General features: G+C 38.2%; 1 protein-coding gene across 6 annotated transcripts in view; it reads right to left on the bottom strand.

Annotated features, from left to right (window-relative positions):
• The window catches only part of Pard3b (par-3 family cell polarity regulator beta), a 974006-nt gene that overhangs the window by 545598 nt on the left and 409041 nt on the right, over window positions 1-19367 (bottom strand). For all 6 annotated transcript variants that reach the window (XM_048458971.3, XM_048458969.3, XM_048458967.3 and 3 more), the window contains one exon: window positions 3104-3213. In XM_048458971.3, the coding sequence (XP_048314928.3) occupies window positions 3104-3213 (110 nt within the window). The remainder of the gene's footprint in view (window positions 1-3103; window positions 3214-19367) is intronic.

The following is a 19367-nucleotide window of genomic DNA, read 5'->3' as shown; positions in this document are numbered from 1 at the left end:
ATTCTACAGACAGGAGCCAGGATGATGGCTAATCATACAGACACTTAAGGAAAGACATGGAGCTCAGAGACCTTCCTCCTAGGGTCACAAATCATTTTATTAATTTACACCTGATTTTACTTCTCCCTAGAGGAGCATGACCGGATACAAATGCAATAAGAATCATAAATATAATTTATAGTTTACTATTAATCACATTTAGAAAAAATAAAATAATTAAAATAGTTGAATCATATAGTTTATTCAATCCAAGATAGCAAATGTATTTGAACACAGAGTCAACAAAAAGTACTTAATGAAACTTTTGACACACACACCAAAATGATATCTTCTTCTAAGTGGAAATGGACACCACTCAAGAATCTTTACTCATTAACTCTGTCTAGAGTTCTTATGACAGAACAGTTAAAGACTCTGTCTCCTGAGTTAGGTAGACTAAACATTATAAAAAGTAAGCGATTTGAGGGATGGGCCCTAGGTAGCAGGGAGACTGGCTGGGTCAGGGTAATTATTAACTAAAGCTGTTCTGCTGCTCAGAGACTAAGAATTTCCCCTAAGCTTACACGGATTTTTGTTTCTAATCTGAAGCACACACAGTGAGCACTTGCCATGTCCTTGGCACAGTGTCTGCTCCCGAAACATTATGAATAACACAATCCACAGGAGAGACCCCTGAGCTTCAGTCCTGCACCAGGGCAGGGAGCACATCCTCAGGTCTCAATCTATATTCATCACCATGTGCACAACGCACTATGGAAGGAAGGAGATGCATGTGTTGCTTCTATCGCTGATGCGCAGGCACTTAAGCCATGAAACCAGCACACAGTCTAAGTACAGGCATTTTGAGTGGCAGTATTTTGTCCTGAAATTAGAACATGCATCTCTGCTAGTAATACTATATCATCCAACTCAGAATCCCCTGAGGTCACATTTGGATAAAGCTATTAGAACTATGGGAGCCCCAGTTTTCTCTAAGAGAAAGCAATATTTATGTTATTTCAATTGTTCTGAGCACCGAGTCTACATGATACAAACAAATATATGTGAGTGGATTTCCGAATGCAAACAGTGAAAACACATTAATCAGACAGACTCATTTTAGGGTACATAGACATCACAAAATATGCATTAAATTATACCTATTCTTGTTTATGTAAATTTTCTCATACTTATATCATCCCTCTTTCCCAATTCAATATATTTAGACTTAACCTGGACTCAATAATTGCATATTTAAAATGAAATGAAGACAAACAAAAATCTCTATAAAATACCAAACACTGGCTGTCTATGCATTCATCAATAAATTTGATCAGATATACCCAACTTTTATTAATGCTCTATCAAATATACTTCCCTAAAGAGCAGAGATTTTTTTTAAGATTTTATTTTTCTCTTTGCTTTAAAGATTTTATTTTTCTTTTTATGTATGTGATTATGTGTGTTGATATGCACACATGAGTGAAGTGACTGCAGAGGTCAAAGGAGCATTATGGCATTGAATTCTCAAGAGCTGGAGTTTCCTACAGAGTCCTCTGCAAGGAAGGTAGGTGCTCTCCACCATGACCACCTGTACATGAGGGATACACAGAGACATGCCGATGTGTTGGGGGCGAGACCATGAGGCCTCAAGCCTGCATGAAGAACCACAAGCAACCCAGAATGCTGAAAGCAGCAGGAACAATTTTCCCTGGAAAAGAGTACATCACCTGGCTATCCAACACCAATAGTAGCAGGGAAAACACTCACATACATAGAAGTAGAATTATACAGACTGAGCAGTGATGTGTGTGTGTGTGTGTGTGTGTGAACAACAATTACTTAAAAAATTAGATCATGAATTTGAAGGAGAACAAAAAGAGGGATATGGGAGGTGTGGAGGGAGGAAAGGGAAAATGATGTAATTATATCATAATAATAAGTCATTAAAATACATATTTAAAAGAGAAGGTGCTCTTAAGTACCAAGCCATCTCTAGCATCCAGAGGGCAGAGCTTTACACAGGATAATGAGATAACATTGCATCTAAATTGCTTGAAAGGCACTACTTTAAGGAAAGAAAGTGCAGAAATTGGCACAACCCTAATTGACTGGTAAATACTCGATAATGCAGCATACCATCTCTACTTTATAAACGTTGGCACTGGCTTCTGAAAACAAAATTATACCAAACTGTGAGAATTATCTTAGCCCATCCGTCACCCACCCTTATATATGTCTTTCATACTGTGCTCTAAAGTGTGACTTTCATGAGACATGGATTGGCTTTCAGGAGAGTTTGAAGTATGGTTACATTATTGGATGTTGCTCATGATAACATGTATGGCCATGTTAACTTGCTGGCTATTTGGATGGCTGAACCACCATTAGAGTTCTTCAAACCAAATGAAAATTTCAAGAACACACCCCACAGTCCAAGTGGATGGATGGAAGTAATTTTTCTGGAAGTATTTTTTTAGTTAACCTATCAGTCATAAAAACAGCAGTTACAAATATGTTGTTTCAGAAGCACTTTTTTCTTATATAGCTTATTTTTCTTCTATTTCAATGCTGAATTCTAGAAGACCAATGCTGGCCTCATATATTCATGGTGTTGGGAGCTTAACTGTCTCATCATTCACTGTCCTTCTACCTTATAAAGTATTGTGCTAAATCACTTAAAATACACCAATAAATTCCTTGACACTCTTAAGCAGGAGGACAACAGGCATGCAACACAGTCAAAGACTTGCTGCAAACAGGGTCTTTGGAATCAGAACACTTGGTTCAGTTCCTACGTCTCCCATGTCCTAGCTATGTGTCCTTGAACAAATAGTTATGTGTACTGAATCTCTCCCTGCCCCATATTTTATCAAGAAAATGGAGATTAGATTAACACTTGTTCTTTCTTACATGTGGAAATTTAAGTGAGGATTTGACATGCAATCAGTGCTATGTAAGTAATGGCTATTGCTATAAACATAGACTACATGACCATGCTATCTATTTTTATAGCCACTACTTTGCATTTTATCAAAAGGCCTATATATAATTCTCAGCTCTTTGGAGTTGATGGGTAAAGCCCTTTGATCCTGCACAGGAACTCGAATGCTAAGACACTTACCGGAACAACAGGTTTCAAACTCTGGCCATTCTGGCTGGCAGCGCTTGGCTGGGCATCAGCATGTGGCCCTGGTGCTGGGTCACTGCTTCTCCTCACCAGCAGTGGAGTGCCTGCAGGACAAAGTCAGAGGTGAGAGGTCGAATGAACCCCAGGGAGAAGAGACTAGAGGGCACAATGTATTTTAATTAAAAGGGTTTATAACACGCTCCCAGGTTTCACCATTCTGTTTCAAAGGGTGCTTGTAAATGAACCCAGCTAATGCTTTTCAGGCCTCTCTAGGTAAGATATCATGCATGGACACAAACTTTCAACCCTCATTTCCTTACCTGCATCTTAAATCCAGCCACTGCATTGAACAGATGTGTTAGGCAAGACTAGAGAATGGTCTAACAAGTGTCTAATTATTGTCCTCAGAATAACTATGCACAAGACTAATGAAGAAGTTCAAACATTCAATGTGATCTGCCATCCAGTAGACCTAGAAGCATAGTTATTAGTGCCATTTGATGCTTCCCAAACCTTTTGAACAATGATACAAACTGAATGAAATTATGCTCTGAGCTTACAGCATTAATGTCTATTTAAGTGTATAGGGGATTGGCTCCATTCTGCTCTTTTCCCCCTAAACTAGACAAAACTGATAAAGAAAATATGTTAGTTCTTCTAAGAATATATTCTGATTTCTTTTTAATTTAATAAAAGCTCCCACTATTAAATATTTGAGTCAGTTATTAAATTCTGAAAGAAAGATTAGAAAGTTCAGATTCAATTCAACCTCAATAGGGCTAGCAACTTAACCACACTCACTGCAATTAGGCCTAAAATAATGTGCTCAAAACAAAATTGGCTTTTATAGAGAAAAATGTAAAGAAAAAGAATCTGCCTGTGGTTTAAAAGTCACTCTCACAGAAAAATTAAATTTTATTTGCATACTTTGGGGAAAAGAGTGAAAACAGTAGAATGTAATTTTTCATTTATCAACATACTGAAAATAATTTCTCAAACTTCAATAGCTACTTCAGCTTAAACGAAGAGTCACCTCCATTTTAAATTACTTACCAAACAGACTTCATACTGTTACAACATTCTTGTTTTTCTGTGCAGAACCTGAAGTCACTAGCAGTTTTTACCCCTTTCTACACAGAAGCTGCTTTCTTGAAAACACGACTTTTCACAGTGTGTTAATAACAATGCTCTTTAAGATAGAGACACTAGGACAGAATGTACCAAAGGGCCCACACACTCTCATGCTTCCTCTTATTAACAGACTCATCGCCACATTATTCTTTACTTCCTCCATCTTGGCAATGTTAAAATAACTGACTGTACAATCAGCAGTCATTTCTCCAAAGAAATATGAAAAACAAACCAGACTAGAAGGAAAAGGTCCTTAAAATCAGTCTCATATCAAGTTTTCCACTTCTCCAGTTGACCTCTAGACTAAATTTCTTTCAAGTCAAGCCCCTCAGTTGTTAGGAGCATGAAGAGAAAAGTTTCTCAGACACAGCTCATGGCAAATGAATTCCCACAAAAACCGGGAGAACAAGAAGTCAGACACCTTGAAACTCTAAATTATTTCCAAGTACTTAATGAGGTGAGTACACTATAACAATCTCAAATTGGGAGAAAAAAACAGAAAGCTAAGAATGCCATCTTGGTTCACTATGCTGTTTTCTCACTGTCAAAAGCAAGGTGACGAAGTAGCAGAGAAAAGAAGATAGTGACCAACCATTTCAGTTATTACAGCTTTTCAGCTGAGTCATACATACACACACATATACTGACATAGAAACACACACATATAGACATATATACAGAAATACAAACATATGCATATATACATACATACATATAGAGACATAAAAACACATACAAATATATACAGATACACAAACATAACATATATACACACATTTACACAGACATACATACATATACATGTATACATAAACACACATACAGATACACATATATAGACATACATGCATATACACACATATGCACACATACATACACATATAAACACATATGCACATATGCATAAACACATATATACATACACACATTTCTATATACACATAACACACAAACACATATATACTTACATATATAGATGCACATACACACAGACACACATATATACATGGCAATATCTACACATAATGCAGTATGCACAAATACACAGTGCACACATATGTGTATACATGCATAATACATACAGACACACATGTCATATGCATGACACATGCTTTTTCTTAGATAATACATGTCTTATTTTCAAGTTATAGAAGATGATTTCCGTCAGCTCTGAGGACGCAAGCCTCTGCCTCGTCACAGTTTGTCTCCTACTTCACTGGTAAAATGTTAAATTATCCACAATGCTTTTGAAGTAACAGGTATTCAGTTTTACGCATTCGAAATGCCATAACATTGTTATACATCTCTCAGAAGATGACAATTCAGTTTATTCTACTGTATCAGCTACTTAGAACATAAAAAAATCATCAATGGTACTCTGTTATTATGTATGCCTTTCACATTTTTATGTATCAGTTAGAAAATTTAATTAATAAATATACACCAAAACTTCCAAGTAACCAATCAAGCTTTAAGATGGATGATCTTTCTTAAACAGGGAGTCAGCTCATTAGGAAAAAGTTTCCCTCTGTGGTTTTTTTTTTCCTTCCACATTTGACTGTCTCCTGTTGAGTCACCTTCTAATTTTTCCTTGGCTGTCTTAATGTGTTAATAACAAGTGCAAATCATTTCATACTGGAATTAATAATGAGCATCTCAAAATATGAACTGTAATCTCAGTTTTAAACAAACCCTCCTCGTATTATTTTTCAAACTGCCAACCCCTATTAGCAGGCTGCTGTCAAGGACAGTCGGAGCTGCCACTCAAAGCATAGAGAAAATCCTTGTGTTCAACAAAGGCAAGCAAGAAGGGTTAATGATTAGGCACACCCTTGACCATGGGAGGGATGAAGTCACATTCCCACATCAAGCTCACTAAATTAGAGGGAGGCAACATTGTCTAGTTTTCTCCTTGTGGGGAGCGGGGAGAACCTTGCATGTGCACGGAAGGAGCTTGTAACCTAACCGGCCATCAGCACAGCAGACTGGACAGTGAGTCTCAGAGTCACATGACTGACTTCAGGACAATGAGAGTGCACTGTTCTGTGATAGTCTCTCCATGGAAAACCCAGTGATAAAAACATGAAAGAGCTTATGGGAGAAGAGGCTATACTAAGGCATGTACATTATATGACTTTGACCGTTGTGTATTCTTCAGGCAGAAAGATTACCCTCTTCTTCCCATATGCCCCCAAAAGAAAAAGCTGTCCCTTAGCATTTGTTGTGAACAATGTTAGCTTATCTAAAACATCAACTTCAGAAAATCAAACTCATTAGCAGGGAATATTATATGAATGAAAACTAGCAAAAATCTAATTCTATGGTAATTAATACATAACCTTAAAATTAGAATTGAAAAAAATATATATTAGATGGAGTAGGAAGGGAGTTCAGAAATGGAGAATGTTTGTAGCCATTATGTTCTATGTGATTGAGAAGGCTCTGAGATTTTAGAGCAAATATGTTCAGTTCAGCTCACAGACAAAATTCCCTGGAACTAGAATTTAAAAGCCAGAAGAGGCAAAAGTGAAATGAAATAAAGAATATCGCATGACTTTTTTCTCTACAGTTAATGTTTAGAGCTCAGCTGTACAGCAGGACCTGGGGAGGCAACGGCAGTGAGCTGAGCACTCACAGTCCTTTTTTTACTTTCACAGAAAACACGGGGCAGGCAAGGAATATGACAGCAGGTACCATAACAGGGAGGCAACACATAGATGTCAGGGGAATCCATACTAATGCACACACATATGATGGACTATGTAAGTCCCATTTTGTTTAGATACCCTGGGGCCATGGAAGATGGTGGTTATGTTCCCACAGAAGAAGATCTTGTCATAATTCCCATTGGGGTAGCACCAATGACTTGAATTTCACTCTAATACAAACTTACACATTCATGAAGAGCTTCTGTCTTCAAAATCTAAGACTGTTGAACCAATTAGCACTGGCTGTGTTTGGATGCAACTTGCTTACATGACAAGTGACTTCATTAAATATTGAATCTGAAGAACATTGAAAGACATGCCATGCTTGTGGGAGAAAAAAGTGGAATTAGTTTTCAGGTTGTCTATGAATGATGGTGTATTTCTTAGTTATTAAACAATTACCAGTTTAATGTCGGTGAAAGTAGTGAGCAAAGGGGGCATACTTAAACATCCAACATCCCCATTAAGTATCCCTAAGGCATTTTGAAAAAATTTAACATAGGCAACAATTAATTAAAAGCTCAAATTGTTTCACTAATGGTTCATGCAGGATATAAAGGCCAACATGAATGGAATGTGGGAGGTATTTTCTATATAATACAATTTTCTGATTTTGACACATACATGAGCATGCATAAATACACACACACACACACACAAAGAGAGTGAGAGTGATGGACACACAAAAAGATGAGAGAGAGAAAGTTTTCTACACCTGAAGATTATGTTTGGATGGAGCTGCTTAAGTGATAAGAGATGTCATTTAATACTGAACTTGGAGGGTCTTGAAGGACAAGACATTACAGAAAAGGAAACCAAGAATCTGAGAAATCATAACAGAGGAAGCTGTGGACAGCAGAGAAAACAAGCAACAGTTTTAAACACGAGTCACACATCAAGACACAGGACACATGTTCTAAATTGTAGGGAGAGTAGCAGCAGCAATTTATTTATTTAAAGATGGTTAATGATCCTCCTGAGCAAAGCCAGAAGGCCAGCTTGTCAGGATTAGTGTTGTTTCATCCAAAGGCAGCTTGGGTGAATGTGGAGACACAACAATCTGTAAGAACAAGAGGGGCTCCGGCTTAGGAGGTGGCAGGGCAAGGCTGAGATGCTGAATAGAGTGTATTCAGCCAGAAGCAGAAACTCAGGGACAGTGCGGAGAAGATGGAAGATGCTGGCAACTGATTACAACCATATTCTAACAAGGGTAAGTAAGCACAGTGATCCTTGAGTGTCTTGCACGAAGAGGAACAATGGGCATTTAGTACTAATGATTTGATTTTAGTCTGAAATGATTCTGTTTGCTTCAGAAAACAGAGACTAGGATTTTTAACCAAAAAAAAAAATCCACAAAGATGCAAATGAAGTTGTCATTGGCGATCATGTCTGGGCCCAGAGAGAAAGGACAGAGACAAAGGTGACATGAGCAAAGGCCGTGGGGACGGAAGTACCTGTGCGGGTCGAGATCACAAAGGACCAAGACTCCATGTTGTGAAATCCTCAAATGAAAGGCAAATAAAACCATAAATTGTTAGTGGAACATCGGAAAAGAGTTTGGAGGAGAATGTGTGGTCGGCGAGAGGAGAAAGGAGGAAGGTTGCCATGACAGCCCATGAGTGCACACAAAGCACTAAGTGCTGCCCTGTGAGAGTCTTCAGCTCCCTCTGTTCTGAAAAATTGGTTCCTGCAGTGCCATGGAAATCATGGAAAGAAACACTTGGACAATTTACAGAAAGGGAAAATTATCTTCCTCATATTGCTGACACAAAATAACAAGATAAATAGGAAAAATCCTAACAAGAAACTTTTAAGTTGGTACAGCTCTCATATTAACCATGATTGGAACTGAAAAGAGTAGAATATTTTATAACTTTAAAATAAAGACATAGAAAATATTCCTGGGAGTCAGGACTGCTTGTCTGCCAACACGGGGTACATTCTTGGTGTCTGTACATTGCATTTCTTCAGCTTACTCTGCAACAATTCAACCTAGAACACTACTTTAATATCATCTTGAGGTCTCAAATGTGCTGAATGTATGTACTATTAAAATATGAGTTTGTCCTCCAGAAGTTTGATTCAAAAGGAAACCTGCCTTTTATTGGTGGCTCTAGCATTAAGTAACCCATGGAGTCTGCTCCCTTTCTATTTTCACCTCAGCAGCAGAACCAACAGGTTGCTATGCTGGGCAACTACCTCAAAGTCCTATTTCAGATCTACGAGGTGCCAATGTTGGTTACACAGCTAATAGAGAAAATAAGTGCAAAGAAGCTATTTCTTAGCTGACTTTTAAGATATTTTTCTTCACTTACTACTTGGTGACTGGGTTCTCTCTGTATGTAAGAGGATAGAAATGAGGAAATGTGATATTTTCAAAATACTAAAAATTATTTTAACCTCAAGTAGGCAGAAAGAAAGCATTTGGAAAATGCAGATCAAAGGAAAGATGGTGGGAAAAATATGGAAAAGGCAGACATTTGCCCACAGCTTCCCGGGCATCACTCTTCGGGAATGGATCTATTCGGCAGGTGGTTTACATGCCTTCCAGTAGTCCTACTGATCTTGTCAATACTTAAAGCAAGCCTAGTGAAAAGTAGCACATCGTTTGTTTTTGGAGACAACTAAGCATCTCTGTGTGTGGACTTTTATAAGCTTTGAAAAGGCTTGTTCAACTGCTGCCTAACAAACTACACAGTGCTGATACCTGGAGACCCATAAAAAATAGGTAATGATATCAATAGCTCCACAATTTATGGCCAAGCAAGGAGCAGAGATCACTTTCTCCACAGGAGTGACTGACCCACCCTGGAGCCTGGCTGGTGATGAATGCAGCAGCTGTGACATGCGTGTAGACATTGTGATGGAAAAACCACACAAGAGAAATGAAGGCTTAGGTAGCCCGGAAACTCGTCTTAAATATCATTCCACTAGGAAGGAGGTTCCCAGTATCACTCTAAAAGGCAGAAAGAAGGGAAAATGGCTAACATGTAGGTTACTCACCTTTTATTTCATACTTCAAAGGCTATGTTTGCTTAATACATGATGGAACAAGCACAAGTGAGTCACAGAAATCCTTCTGACCTCACATGGTAAGAAGGGAGTCATGTGATCAAGGCTCTGAGAATTGGGAGTTGCTTCAACTGGAGTGCTGCTGCTCTCCGAGCAAGGAAGGGTTTTACGACTACTGTTGGGACTTACAGCTCGAGCCTTCACCTTCATGTATACTGTTAAAATTCCGGAGTGCTTGGGCCGTTTCATATAAAGAAATTTCCACATTTCATCTGCTCAACATATATAAACTTATAACTAAAGTATTTGATGGTATTTATTTATTCTTTCTATGTAAGGATATATTCCAGGATATATCATATGTTAGGTCCCAAGTGTCAATTAGAAGATTTTAAAGGCAAACAAAGTTCCTGATGTTTGAAAGGTAACACTCTTAAAAAGACATAAATCATAATCATGAAAATACATAAATTAATAAGTTCAAATAAAGTCTAATAAATCTCTGAGGTTGGCAGGGAAGGCTTCACTTGTATAGTTGACCTTCAGTTCTTGTTCTGATTTTCAAGGACTTCAGGGGTTTACTCAGTCTTCCTCCCTAATTATATGGTTGCATGCTAAGTTCTTTGCCATAACCTATGTGCTGAACATGACCACCCATAATTGTCCTCTGACCCTAAATGATCACTAGATAATATTACCATCTGCTGACATCCTGTCACCATTTCCAGATCTCTTTCCAACAACAATGAACCATCTCTATTTCTTTGTAATGTTCAGAGGTCAGAACTTCAGGGCCTCCCATGCATGGGTTTCTTACAAGTTGGAGGAGGAACCTTAACAGGATCATGTGATTATATGACTAGCTCTCTACACCTTTCCTTCTGCTGACTGACATGGGACTAGCCAAGTATTCCTGGTACCTAGTTAAGGGAGCTGAGCTGAAGATATATGTACTTTTAGTGGAAATTTATATAATATAAACACTAGTTAGTACCGGTAATCACAAGACTAAAATAAGAAAAGTTGTATCATATGATGTAGTTGTTCCCTCACTTTGTGACCCAAACAGTGGTGAGCAACAGCCTCTGGAAGCAGCTGTATTTGTATCTAGCACTAGAAGTGTGTGGATGCAGATGCAAAGACCAGCAAGACTTGAAAGAGACAAAGCCAGACTAATCTATAGGAGATTTATTCAGTCATTAAATGTATAAAGTCATGAGTGATAATTCAGTTCTCCCTGGCATCTTGGCACATGGGAAGTCTCTGACTGGGAGTACTTGGGAACGCAGCATGGAGTTAAAATTCCCACGCTACTAGGAGAAAAGCCTGCGGCAGCTTCATGAATTCCAGGTGTGCATGTCTGAAGGTCGTGGTTATCCGTCCTCCAGAGCATTATTTAGACAAACACAATTTGATTATCAAGTTAGAATGAGAATTGAATTATGAATTTATTTCATTAAAATGATTCCTACATAGAAAAAGTTATTAAATAATATAGAGACATAATTCAGAGAAGTCCAGTAGTCAACTACTAACTAAATATAGCAGTTAAAATGTTTTTGTATTTTATGATATCTTTAATATACTAACTTTATACTCAATTTGTAATTGTTAATTTTATCATTCTGAAAATAATCAATTTATACATATAATTTTGTTTTTAAAATTTTGTTTTTTTAAAAATATTAATCCTCCCCAAGTTTCCTATAATTAGATCCTAACAAATGTAGATCTGTCTCTGTCTTTGTGGATTTAACTATATCTTACTCTGTCTTATGTGAATACTTAGATTTTTTTTTATCTTGTGTTTCCTGAATTCAGCTATTAAATTTGTAAAATGAATGTCTAAAATATTCCAGATAGTTTTTAGGCCTTCTGGATATTACGAGAATGAAATACACAAAATATTATCACTGAAGATGCTGAAGGGTAATGGCAAGGAGTTAACTAAATAGAGGCCTGGAGAGATGGCTTGGCGGGCCAAGTGCTAATCCAGGAGCATGGGGACTGGAATTCAAATCCCAGACACCCACATAAATCCTCAGTAGGTGTGGCAGCCCATTTGTAATCGCAGCCCCACAGGCCTAGGCAGGATCTCTAGAGCAAGCTGGAGAGCAAGACTAGCTAGCCCAGTGTGGCCCAGGGCTCTGGGTTAGAGACCTTGCCTCAGTGAATAAGGTTGAAGAGATTCCCAGCAGTAACCTCCACTTCTCCTATGCACACGTACCTACACAGATGTGTTCAGTGCTGGTCTGAGCAAGAATGGCCTCCCTAGCTCATGTATATGATTCTTGGTCCCCAGTTGGTATAAATGTTTCAGAAGGGACAGCAGTCACAGTCTTGTTGGAGGAGGTGGGCTTTGAGGTTTCCAAAGCCCTGCCATTCCCGGTTAGCTTTCTCTCTGCCTTGTAGTTGTCTCAACATGTAAGCTCCTAGCTACTGTTCCAGCACATGCCTGCCTTCCTGAAGACACACACTCCACCATGATGGTGATGGACTCACCTTCTGCTACTGCAAATCCAATTAACTATTTCTTCTACAAGTACCCTGGTCATGCCGTTTCTTCATAGCAATAGAATCATAACTAAGGCGTGTGTTAGTTATGATATCGTTAACATACACACACATCACACATGGGAAGAAAAACAGAAAATTTTAAAAAAATGAATTAAGGCAAACATTTAAGGGCAATTATGAAATGAGTTTATGCAAAGAATGCAAAAGAAAAAGAGTCAAGCAAAGGAGAGAGAGGAAGCAATAGTCACTGCCAATTCCTTTCTGGCAAGCAGCTCACAAAATCCTACAGGAACCCTACAAAATGGACACACAATAGGGTGTATGCCAACCAGAACTAAACAGAGACACAGGCCTGAAGATGAAGCTTTCAACCCAGAAATATCTAGACTCTAAAATGTCTCTGAATAGGGATTTACTTTTTTTTAAGACCAAAAAGCATCTGAGCCCCCAATATGTAAAAAAAGAAAAAATCGCTACTGTCAGATTTGTTTCTCTTCACCCAACACTTTTTTCTTCAGCATCAACATTTATTTTAAAACAAACCCCATTCACACCAATGCTGCATATGTTATCACCTTTGCGACTTAATGGTAAATGAACAGGAAAGCGACATCAACACCAGTGTCAAACAACACAAGTGGAGGCTCAGAGTTCCTGACTAAGATCCTGTCCATTACTGTGCTTTATGATGGAATTCACTGCCTGCCACCTGACCTTTAGGTTTACAGTTTATAGTCTCAGATGCTGGATAGTTATGAGGTAAATTTATATTCATTAGATTGATGGTAACTCATTGAGAGGCTAGAGAGATGATATTTGAGCTTACTTGAAAGGATTCTTTGGGACAACTGAATTTTAAACAGTATTTGAAATGCAGAAAATGCATAAATGATACAATGGTTGTTTAAGTCACGTTTTCTGCTGCTGTGACAATACTGAGAGAAAAAGAAATGGGAGAAAAGGCTTTATCTGAGCTTACAACTCGCAGTTCATATTCTATCACTGAGGGAAGGAAGGGAAGGAACTCGAGGCAGAAATCTGGAGGCAGGAACTGAAGCAGAGGCCATGGAGGGAGTGCCGCCTCCTGGACGGCTCCCCATGGCTTGCACAGCCTGCGTTCTTAGATAACTCATGACCACCTGTCCAGTGTGGGACCACCTCCAGTGGGCTGGGCCCTCCCATTTCGATTGGTCATCAAGAAGATTCTCCACAGGATTTTCTACAGGGAATATTTTTGCATTTAGGAGAGTTTAGAGATCTTCTTTCAAGACTTAGTTTGCGTCATGACTAAACACAGGCAGCACGAGGGTACGAGTGCCCTATAGCAGGCAGGGCGACACCTCATTTAGAAGGCAGCAGCGAGTATCCAGGCCTGGATTCCAATTTTCACACACAGGAAAAGGACATTAACTCAGGGACCGACTAACTAATTCTAAGTAGTAGAAGAACATTACCAGAAAATATATAAATGTAAAAGTTTTAATTTCTAACTGAAACAAGAGTGATGTTCCAACAGGAGACCCAATCTAGCATGATTTTAAGTAGAGATTAAGATAATTTTGGAAAGGCATTTGTACCTTATGAGCACTGAACACTTTGGCTGAGAAAGTCGATGAGAAGCTGTCCTCCTTGTGGTTTATTTAATAATTACATTGTAAATACCCTGAAGTAAATCTGATGTATGTTCATGGGAGGGGGTATGGATGGAATTGGGATGATTGCTCGACTCAGGGTAAAGCATATCTGGCATGATTCTTCAGAGCAACGTCGCTGGTCCACCTGAAGCTCTTGTACACAGTTCATAGAAGCTAAATTTCAGACTAGAACATCTAGTGAGTTAATTCTTCACTTGAAGATAAGGGAGGAACAAGCTATGCTTTCAGACCATTGAGCTGTACTTGACAAAAATTACTGGCTCCATCAAATATTAAATTAAAATATCCAAGTCCTTCTTTATAAATGAGAAACATCTTCAAGTCAGCAGTAGGCATCCTGGGCACACATTTGCTAAGATTTATCAGTTGCATTTGAAACTTTTGATCATTACATTTTATTGGATCATTTGGTTTCCTGACAGAGCTGGAGGAAGGATCAAGGAATGGCACCACTGTTATCACTATTATCACTCAAATCTGGTTTTCTCCCCTGCCTATATGTCCACATGTTGTCTACTGTGTGGTAGTAAAGCAAAGGGCCTCTCAGGATGTCTCTTCTTATGATGTGCACAGTTTCTGCTTAAAAACACTTAAAATTCTAAACAAGGGTCATCAACTGTGGCTCAAAGCAGAAAACACAGATCCGGGACTTCTCCAGCGAACAACATGCCTAATGATTTACCAGAGTAAAATCAAGCATCTTTGCTAAGTGGAGTCATTTCCAACATTTGTATCTGTGATTTGAGACCTCACTTGTTGACCTATATCTGCTCCTGGAGCCCAAGGCTCAGTTTTAACACCCCTTTACTGAATGCATCTGGCAGGTAGGAAGAGGCCATGTTCTGTCCGTAATGTCAAAACGACCCAGCTGCTCAGGCCTTCATGACCTCACATTAAACAAATGAATTTAAAGAACTCTGCAAGACCACCCAGATGTTTCATATAGCTGCTGTTTTGCTACTAAACAGGCCCCTTACACAAGCTCATAATATTACCCCAGCTGACTAATCCACCCAGTGGCAGAGTGAGGCAACGCTGCACAGATCAGTATCCACCTTTCCGTGTACTGCACATAGATTTCAATGTGCACAAAAGTGCAAAGGCATGGGTAAAAACCTGGTTGCATTTATAGGATTCCGAGAAGAAACAAACTATTGATATTATTATCACTAGAGTTCTACATTTTGAGGGACAGAAATTTGGATATAAGAATGTCTACAAATGCTGAAGCAAGTGCTCAGAATTTAAAATATCCTCCAAGGATGAATTTTTGAGGATCAGGATAATAATTATGTTTGTATTAAACATAAACATTTCAAGTAACTCAATGACTAGAACAATAAAAGATATTTTAAGGGATTCAGTTCTTAGCCCAATAATATTTTTATCACTTTTTTTCTGCAAGGTCTTAAGAAAGCAAAAATTAATCAGAAGATTCATATTAATGTTGTGGTAATACCTACTTTACCTAGCTCATGCCATCAGTTCATTATACTTATGGCACTACCTCTAAGAGCCATATAGTTTAGGCTGGTACTTATTAAAACAGAAGAACATGAAAGAGTCCATATTATTAACAAAAAGTTATATAACAAATTAGAGCAGAATCTGTTGAGATGAAAGGTAACTTGATGACACACCTTAACAGAACAAGCCTCCTACTTCTGACAAACATCAAATTGAAGGTGCTGACAAGAGGCCAGTATCTACATCAGTCAGCTTTTGAACTCACCAAATGGTTTCTGAGATAAGTGCCCTTTAATTTGAGACAAAGGAGAACAATCTCATCTTTCAGGTCTTGGTATCATGAAAAACCAACATGTAGTGCTGCTTTCAAAAACGACCACAAGAAGGAGGAAGCGGAGGTATCCTGTGAGCTCAACAAGAACCTTGGATGCTATCATAATTGTCTTCCTGTGCTGCTTATCTCATTTTATATCACACACACACGCACACACACGCACACACACACACACATGCACACACACACACAAACAACACATTGCTCTCAAAATAAGACAAACAGAATTAGCAGACATGCCAGTAATACTCATGAATACTTTATTTTTCATGTACACAACTAAGTGGGCTCTACGGTGAGTATCTTTCTTAGCTTGTGGCAGTCTTTCCATGTGTTCTTCAAGTTTCATATTTTTGCCAAAGTCTTCTGACGTCTGTTATCCACAGTCACTGGTCACACTCAGAAGTAGCCTTTAAATGGTCTTCAAAGAGCCTAGTTGGGTTCTTAGCAAGGAAAGTAACGCATTTTATCCAAGGATGGGGATAAAAGACTCCCAAGGAGTATGCAAGGGACCACAAAGTCACATGACAAAGGGCTGTATGAACTATGATGTGAAAAATTAATGGCCATGAAACAATTTATCATTGCTTGTATTCCTCTGTTCTAATTTTATAAACTCTTATGTTTAGAATACAGATTTCATAAGCCCTTATGTTTAGAATAGATTCCTATTCCTATCTAAAACAAACATATGGTATCAAGCAGTCTTTTAATGCTCAGATTTAAATTAGTTTTAAAGAGATAAAAAGACTGAAATAGTTCTGCAATTTGTGCATGCTTAACAGCAATATTTATGTCAACATATTGGCAAAGGATATGTGAGGATCCCTGTATCTCACTGGGCCCATGGTTTCATTTTAGAAGAAACACAACACAATTGCCTAAAATATTTACAGTATTGTATATCAGTAAGGTAGAATGAAAGACTAGTGAACTTGCCTCCAAAAACTTTGCTGCAGACAATTCAATTCTACATTGCAAAGCAACCTTACTAACCAACCTGACTGTATCTGTCCATGATAATTTGTTACATGTAGATAGCACACAGTCACTGTGACTTTTTTATTGTGCATACAACACACACACACACACACACACACACACACACACAGTGTCCTCTCAGGTTCCAAGGAGAATCTGGACTGCTTTCTTTGCAATTTACTGCAATGGAATCTCTTCCTAATAACGGGTTTCTCAATCTTGAGTCACAACTCATTTATGAGTCTTGAACATAAATTAAGGGCTTGGCATTGTAACTATGGATGATACAGGAAAGATAAAAGCAGAGAAAGAAAGGAGACATTCTGAAGTTGTCTCCCTGGAGTGGTCTCACAGCCTCTTATCAACAGGAAAACTGGGAAGGAAGTCTCTAGTGATTGCCAACTCCTTATAGAACCATATCTAGTCCAAGATTCAGTCCATTAACCCTACACAACCCTCTTACTTTAGAGATTTATTTCTTGATTCATATTACCTTCCCTAGTCATTTACTGGAAAATCACTAAGTGCTAAGAAACGTGCTAATTCCTGGGAAAACAAGGACTACTATGACACAGTCTCTGACTTCGAAGGGCTCTGAGGAGCGGAATTTGTATGTAATAATATGGAAGACAATGCCACTAGAGACATCTAAAAAGCCACTGCAAATTTCTGTAAGAGCAAGAAGGACTAAGGCTAGAGCAGTTGGGGGCGGCTTTACAAGGCAGTTATTCCCTGTGACTACTCACAAATTCACCTGTCCTTCCTTCCATTCAACCACCCAACCACCCATCCATCTATCCATCCATCCACCCAACCACTATGTTCAAGGGACTGACATAGGAGCTAAGAGAAGCTTACATGAATAAGTTGGAGGAATACATTAGAAAAATCTCCAAGTCTATAGAAAAAAAAGAGCCTTACAGAATAAGGCAAGAAAAGAAATGGTGACAGGTACCAGGCAAAAAGACTCCCCTAAGACTGGGAGATTATTTGTCTGTTGGAGTTACAGAAAGTGTGATTGATGATGAGGGATGATGGACAGCAGAGAAAGTTCTGACAACACAAACAAAACTGGCCCATGTCTTAGCATAGAAAATTCATGACAATTAAGTGCACATATATTTGTGAATTATTTGATTGTAGGACACAAGACAATGGTGAAGCATGCTAGCGCAGTGATAGTGGGAGAGCATACCAGCCACACAGGCTGACACAGAGGCAGGAGTCTGATTTTAACAGGTTTCTGCTTCAAATCTTTGGTTTTGAATATCTCCAATAAAACAAAATAACTCCTATTACTACTCCACGAAGACTCTACATAATCTATTGCTATTTTATTATTTGTGATTCTGTTGGAAGTAGAAACGTTTTCTTGATTTTATTTTTATTGCTGGTGTGCACAGACACAACTGATTCGTGTGTATTGAAACTTGATTGCATTTATCATTCTTAAGAGTTTATTTGTAGAGTACCTGAACTTCTCTATGTAAAAGAATATGTTAACTATGAACAGAGATAATTTAATTTATCATTTTCTAATTTGGAAACAATTCGTTTTTTTCTTACCCAATTGCTTGGGCTAGCAGTGCTATTATATCATATATAAGTGCTTAGAGCACTTGTTCAGTTCCTGACTGTAGAAGGAACACTTCAGGGTGTGGATATAAGCAGTTGGTAGGGTGTATTCCAGGTATACAGGAGGCCCTGTCTTCTGCCCCTAGCACCACATGGACTGGGTATGGTTGTGCATATATGTATGTGTGCTGCCTTGCTATATCTACCAAACTTCAAATGGCATTTTCATATAGGATTAAAAAATTTCCACACTGTATACAACCAAAAGGCTCATATGGTCAAAGCACTCTTGGCAAAAGAGCAAAAGATAGAAGTACCAATACCCCATGATATAAAACTATACTATAAAGCTGTAAGTAGTACAGACAGCATGTCAGTGGCATACACAAAGCCACACAGACCAATGAAACAGATAAACAAGTAAACCACCTATACATTAATTATGATCAATTATTATTTTATCAATTATAGTTTATTAATAGAATATATTATACTATAATAATAAACAAGATTATATATTATTAGCAAAATACTAATGATCAATGAATATTTTACAAGAATTCTAGCATATATAATGGGAGATGTATAGCATCAAAGTAAAAACACTGGTAGCTGTGCATGACAGGGCACAGTTATGGCCTTAGCACTTGGTAAGCAGAAGCAGGCAGACTGTGAGTTTGAAGACATTCATGGCTACTTAACGAGTTCCAGGTCAGCCTGGATTGTTGAGTGAGACTCTGCCTAAAAACAAAATAAGTAAGCAGAAACCAAACAAACAATAAACTCCAAAAGGAGTAATACAACTAAGTAATTAATTGTATAAGAAAATTAAGTGAAAGCAAAGCATCAGAAAGGTTACACTTGCAGATGAAACATGG

Source organism: Myodes glareolus, chromosome 1 (genome assembly GCF_982192425.1).
Source record: "Myodes glareolus chromosome 1, mMyoGla1.1, whole genome shotgun sequence".
Lineage (NCBI taxonomy): Eukaryota > Metazoa > Chordata > Mammalia > Rodentia > Cricetidae > Myodes > Myodes glareolus.
Note: the sequence above shows the minus strand (reverse complement) of the source record. Positions and strands in the feature narration are given on the sequence as shown.